The sequence below is a fragment of the Colobus angolensis genome, unplaced genomic scaffold (genome assembly GCF_000951035.1).
Source record: "Colobus angolensis palliatus isolate OR3802 unplaced genomic scaffold, Cang.pa_1.0 Scaffold422, whole genome shotgun sequence".
NCBI lineage: Eukaryota > Metazoa > Chordata > Mammalia > Primates > Cercopithecidae > Colobus > Colobus angolensis.
In genome coordinates this window covers 1,999,037-2,005,218 of record NW_012117622.1, presented here as the reverse complement: position 1 = coordinate 2,005,218, position 6,182 = coordinate 1,999,037, and the positions used below count along the sequence as shown (strand labels likewise).

General features: G+C 45.0%; 1 protein-coding gene across 2 annotated transcripts in view; it reads left to right on the top strand.

The window, feature by feature from the left end:
• USP13 (ubiquitin specific peptidase 13 (isopeptidase T-3)) overlaps nucleotides 1–6,182 on the top strand; it is a 134,211-nt gene that overhangs the window by 81,061 nt on the left and 46,968 nt on the right. For both annotated transcript variants that reach the window (XM_011956716.1, XM_011956717.1), the window contains exon 11: nucleotides 5,644–5,769. In XM_011956716.1, the coding sequence (XP_011812106.1) occupies nucleotides 5,644–5,769 (126 nt within the window). The remainder of the gene's footprint in view (nucleotides 1–5,643; nucleotides 5,770–6,182) is intronic.

The following is a 6,182-nucleotide window of genomic DNA, read 5'->3' as shown; positions in this document are numbered from 1 at the left end:
ATAAAATAAATAAATAAATAAAATAAATAGTGATACAAAAAAAAATTTAAGTCAACAGACTTCATACACCTTTGTTTTAGGGAAAGGCAGACATGTGTCTATCTTGCTTTTATCCTGTGGTTTAAAAGTATCTATTCAGGTATTGCTCTGATGTGATAAAAGTCTCAGTCTTGCTGCTTGCTTATTAATTAAAGCATTCGGCTCAGGGGAATATGAGTGGACTGTGTCTGGCTGTCGGAGTGGTGCACTCTGTTAAACAGAAAGTCCTGTGTAAGCATTTGGGAGAGATTCTGAACACTGAAGGCCTCCCTCTAATTTTAGCTGATCTGTTTTGCAATTGCTGATGGAGAAAGTAAATACAGTATCTTATTAATATGACAGGTTCCTTAGTTGGGTGCTGTTTTGGTGACTTCCTGGGTCTCTGTGTTATAAAGTTAGTGGTCAGGACTAGCCATTGCTTCAGGTATCTGAGAGCCAGCTCTGAAGTGAGAGTGTGTGTTCCATAAAGGCAGGGCTGACTCTTGGTCAGTTTTGGTCTCTGCCTCTCATCTTGTGAGGTGTTGGGCCCATAGGGGACACTCAGGTGATATCACTGGCTCATTGCTAAATGGGAAACATGCTTTCTTTAATTTAATTCTTTGGTTCTTATTTTGGATTTTTGGTTTCTTTTAGGGAACTGCGTTGTCCAGAGCCTGACCTTTTCTTTTTTTTTTTTTTTAAAGGAAAAGTTATTTAAATTTGCATCTGTAACTATAATACCTTCTTTCTTCTTTTAACATAAGTATTGTATTAACAGTTTAAAGTGTTCAGCCAGGTATGGTGGCTCACACCTGTAATCCCAGCACTTTGAGAGGCTGAGGTGGGAAGATTGCTTGAAACCAGGACTTTGAGACAAACCTGGGCCACACAGTAAGACCTCTGTCTCTGAAAAAAAAATCATAAAAGAATTAGGTGGGCACAGTGGCATGTGTCTGTAATCCCAGATACTTGGGAGGCCAAGGTGGGAGGATCACTTGTGCCCAAGGGATTGAGGATGCAGTGAGCTGTGATTGCACCATTGCCATCCAGCCTGGGCAACAGCAAGGCTTCGTCTCTTTTTAAAAAGCTGTTTAAAGTGTTAAAAGCACAGCAGCAAAATTAACAACCATCCCTTAGTATCACGAATACCTAGTCCATCTTCTGATTTTTCCCTGCATTATCCAAGATGTCTTTCTAAAGTCCCCCTCCCTTTCTTTTTGCAAACTACTGATTTGTTGAAGGAGCTGGACCATTTGCTTTAAGTTTGCTCTAAAGATTGCTTCCTTGAGGTATTGTTTGACTTGTGTTTGGTATAAGGTCGCTAGATCTGGAGGCTTCATGAGATTCAGGCTCGACTTTTTCAGGGCCTAACTTTCTAATAACTAGGTGTGAAGTGAGCATATTAATAATTGAGCATGGGAATTAGTAAGACATCCCCTCTGAAAGTGGAGAGTAGGCATGGGCATGGGTGTTAGCAGATGGGGCCAGGTGATGATCAAGGCACTAAGCTTGGAGTAGATGAGTTTGAGCTAACCCAGCTGTGAACCCCAGGCACTGGTCTGTAGCATGGTATGAAGAGGAGGAGGTAGCATCTGACTGGTTAGGAAACTTTTTCGAATAACTTCTAAATGATAGACAACTCTCAAGCAATAGCTTGACTGTTGAATAGAGGATTAAGAAAAGTTGGCTGAGGAAAATGAAGAAATGAAATGGTTACAGAAGTGTGGGAGGGGAATGGCTGAGACTGGGCCACAGTCCAGATATGGGACTGAATTTCTAGTGTTTCCCACCATGGTCTGTATTGAAGCTTCTCCTCCTGGTTGTATGGCCACATGATAGCCCAGAGCTGTAGCTTGCTCCTCAGAATTTACTGGCTCGTTAAACTTTCCAGAGTGGCTGCTTGCTATGGTCTGTGTTGGGGACTGGCAGTCACACCAAACTTGAATCACAGATTATAAGAAATAACACTATCAGCAGCAGGCAGTGAATGCATGCTGACGTGAATGCCTAAAGAGAAATGCGCAAATGCCGAGGGATTTATTCCAAGTGGTGCCTCCCTACTCTCGAAAGTGGAGAAATAACTGTTGGAGTGGCTTGTGATGCTGGCCCTAGAGTTGTATGGGCTCGAAGAAGGATTATGCAGACTCTTGATATATTGTCTTCTCTTTAGCAGCCAGTAGGATGGACTCAGGGACCTCAGAGATGAGATGTTGGCACATGTATACCAAAAACAGCGTAAGGACACTAGAGGGAGGGGGTGGAGAGACTTTTTTAGGTTTGTGACCCTGGACTTCACACCTCTGTGCCTCAGTTTTCCCATCTCTCAAGTGGAGATAATCATCATCATCACCACCTCATGGGGTTGGGTGAGTTAAGAAAAATAAATATGTACAGTGTTAAGAACTGTGCCTGGCACGTAGTAGGTATTCATCCAAGCACCTGAGTTTTTATAGCTCTCGGTAAATGTCTGCTTAATGAGTACATAAATGTTAGCCATCATATGAAGCTAGATGTTATTACTGCATGCTTGTGTCAGCTGATACTATGTGATATATATCAGCACTGTGAATGAAGAAAGTCACAACTTTTACATAGGTTTCAGGAGGTGTATATACAGGTAGTAAAATTAATTGTGCTTTGACTAGTGCTGGAAGCACAACTGAAGCCGTGTATGTGTGTGAGTTGGTCATTTATATACAGGCTGTCAGTCCTTAGATGCCCAAATGCTGCCACTTTGAGGAATTCTTTGAGAGCTGCCAGTGATGTTTCAGGTCCTCTGTGGTGTTCCCTAACATTTGTTATCGATGTGTGTGTATGTCTCTCATCTCCTCTGTTGTCTGTAAGCTCCTAGAAGACAGAATCTCCAATAGTGCTCTGCGTGAAGCAGGCAGTCACTAAATACTAAGTGCCCAGACCAGATTATGTTTTCAGCAAGACAGGGAAATTCATCAGATTTTTATTAGAAAACACTGCATAGAACATGTGTGTTGGAGAGATGTTATATATGGAGCTGCCTCTTTGTTGCAGGGAGACAGATAAAGGAGTTTTCTCATCACCTGTTGCATATGACTGTGATTCTGCAAACGTGTCATGGTCCCCAGACTATAGGCATGGACCTGGATGTCCATGAGAATTCAAGGAGGTTTAAGACATGGCCTCCACCTGCAAAGGCTGCAGAGACAGACCAGAAGCAGGCTGAAAGTTAAAGAAGGTAGAAGCCAGGCTGGGCGCGGTGGCTCACGCCTATAATCCCAGCACTTTGGGAGGCCGAGGCAGGCAGATGACGAGGTCAGGAGATTGAGACTATCCTGGTGAACACGATGAAACCCCATCTCTACTAAAAATACAAAAAATTAGCCGAGTGTGGTGGTGGGCACCTGTAGTCCCCGCTACTCAGGAGGCTGAGGCAGGAGAATGGCATGAATCTGGGAGGCAGAGCTTGCGGTGAGCAGAGATTGCGCCACTGCACTCCAGCCTGGGTGACAGAGCGAGACTTTGTCTCAAAAAAAAAAAAAAAGAAGGTAGAAGGCAGTTTGTGCTCTGGACTCAGAGGAGTGGAGTATGGTCTGCAAGCTAAGCAAAGGGAGGTTTTATGGATAAGTGGGTGGGTAGCAGCTTCAGCATTTGCAGAGAGGACGTAAATTACTTCTTTGGCTCAAATGACAAGGTGAGGTTTATATGACTGAGACCTAAGTGTGCTTCAGGACCCACTTACTTGTTTTTGCTACAGACAGCCTGGAACTGGAGTCAGAGGCACTCCGGTTAGGCTTTGTTAGCTGCATGGCAGTTGGGTGTTAAGACCACTTTGAGCTGAAAGGCCTGTCTGGCACTTCTCTACCAGTCTCAGCTTCCCGAGTGAAGATAAGACTAGTGCTCGCTTTCTAGGGTTACCAGGAGTATTAACGAGACAGTAGGTATCACCATTAGCAGATGGGCTGAACTTGGAGGAAACATTTGGGAAACAGCTTTATCAGGTGCATACCTCTATCACCAAAGGCAATGTGGAATTTTCCCACCTGCCTCTTCAGAGCATCCTGGGCAGATCTCCTAGATTCCTAGTGATTTTCTGTAGGTTACCGTATTAAAAAGCCAGTTTAAGGCTTCTTCATTCTACCAAACTCAAGAGTTTCAGAAAACAGCAGTGCTGAAGCATTAGTGTCGGCATCTATTTTTTTTTTTTTGGTGTATGTGGGGGTCGTTGCTCCACTTCTTTGCTTCTTTCCACCCGCTGCTGGCCCCTCCATAGTCAAGGGTCAAGGGAATTGGAGATTAGAGAAGTAGACAGAGTTTTTTCACTTACCAAGTGCTGGTGCGCTCCCTCTGGGCTGCCACATGTCTCCTGTCATGGCTGGCCTTTTGTAGGGGCACATTAGTGGTTTTTTAGAGCTGCCTCTCTGCAACTGTCATCCCACCCTCAGGAACCTGACAAGGATCTTTCCCTGATGCTCTGTCCAGCTGACCTCTGCAGCCTTCACCCCCACCTGCCCTGAGCCTTCTCCACTGGCAGACAGCCCACCCACTTCTGTAGGGTCCTGCATGGGTCATCTGGCTGTCTTCTGATTCTGAGCTATCCTGCTGGTCCCTCAGGAAATCCAACATCCTTGTCCTGACAGAGTTGCCCTGCTGCTTGCTCTTCCCCTGCAGCCTTCCTAGCAGCTGCAGCCGGGTGAGGGGCAAGGCCTCTACAAGCTCCTGGGAACTCCCTGTGCTCTGGTCCAGAAACAGTATGGGGTGGGCTCGTGAGCTTGAGCAGCTCTGCAGTGCTTTAATGGGCCATGCAATGCCGTTTTTCTTTCTTGCAAGTCTCCATTCTTCAGGAGGCATTCTCTCTGATACCCTCATGGAAGGGAAGGGGAGATGCTGCAGAGCCCTCCTCTCTTTTATTTATTTATTTATTAATTATTTATTTATCTATTTTTTGAGATGGAGTTTAGCTCTTGTTGCCCAAGCCAGAGTGCAATGGTGTGATCTTGGCTCACTGCAACCTCTGCCTCCTGGGTTCAAGTGATTCTCCTGCCTTATTCTCCTGAGTAGCTGGGATTACAGATGCGTGCCACCATGCCCAGCTAATTTTTTGTATTTTTAATAGAGACGGGGTTTCGCCATGTTGACTGGGCTGGTCTTGAACTCCTGACTTCAGGTGATCCACCCACCTCGGCCTCCCAAAATGCTAGGAATACAGGCATGAACCACTGCACCTGGCCTCTCTTTTTAACTTCCATCGGAAAACTTTCCTCCCAAGTCATCTCTAGTCTGCTTTGAAATGGGCTGTGACATTTGGTCACTGTGTAGCAAGTCCTGTGAGAATGAGCCTAGTGCCTGTCTTTAGAAAGTGAGTACTTTCTAAAGTGTGTCTATTGTCACCTATTGTCTCTAGTTTTGAGTAAACAGGAAGAGTCTCATTCTGTGCTCTTCATAAGTTTCATAGTACAGGGCTTGGCACATAGTAAACACCAGCGAGTATTGGGCATTATCATTATTTACCTTCTTTGGGCTGTAGTTTTCTCATCTGGAAGGTGGAGTTTATGGTGGGCTCTGCTCTGCTTGCCTCTTAGGACTGTTAACGTGCATGAAAGTATTGTAAGTAGTCCATTATTGTAAGTCCATTTCATTTTTATACTTTAGCCACAGCAGAACGGGATCTCTCCGCGCATGTTTAAGGCCTTTGTAAGCAAGAGCCACCCGGAATTCTCCTCTAACAGACAGCAAGATGCCCAGGAATTCTTCTTGCACCTGGTGAATCTAGTAGAGGTGAGTGGTCAGTCTTTGTGATGCTCAGCGGGGTTGTAAGAAGGGTGCCGAGCCACTCAGTGCAGTCTGCTGTGGCTTGATCAGAATGCCTCCCCATTCTCTTCTTGCTTCAGTCTCTCCTGTTGAAGCTGGTTCAGAATCAGCTCCCTGGAAACTCTCTGCTCAGCCCACTTGATGTGACTGCTCTTCACACACTAGTTTCCAGACACTTGTGGATCTCTGTGCTCCTCTTAACCTATATGTGTTATAGGAGTGCCTGCCAGTTATTCCACTCACAATTTATTTTTCCTGGTCTTTGCGACAAAGTCCCTTAAGAGCCCCGCATGATATTTGGTGTCCTGCCACTGCTCAAAGATGATGACTCTGCTCACATCAGAATTGAATGCTATTAAAAACTTTTTTTTTTTTTTTTT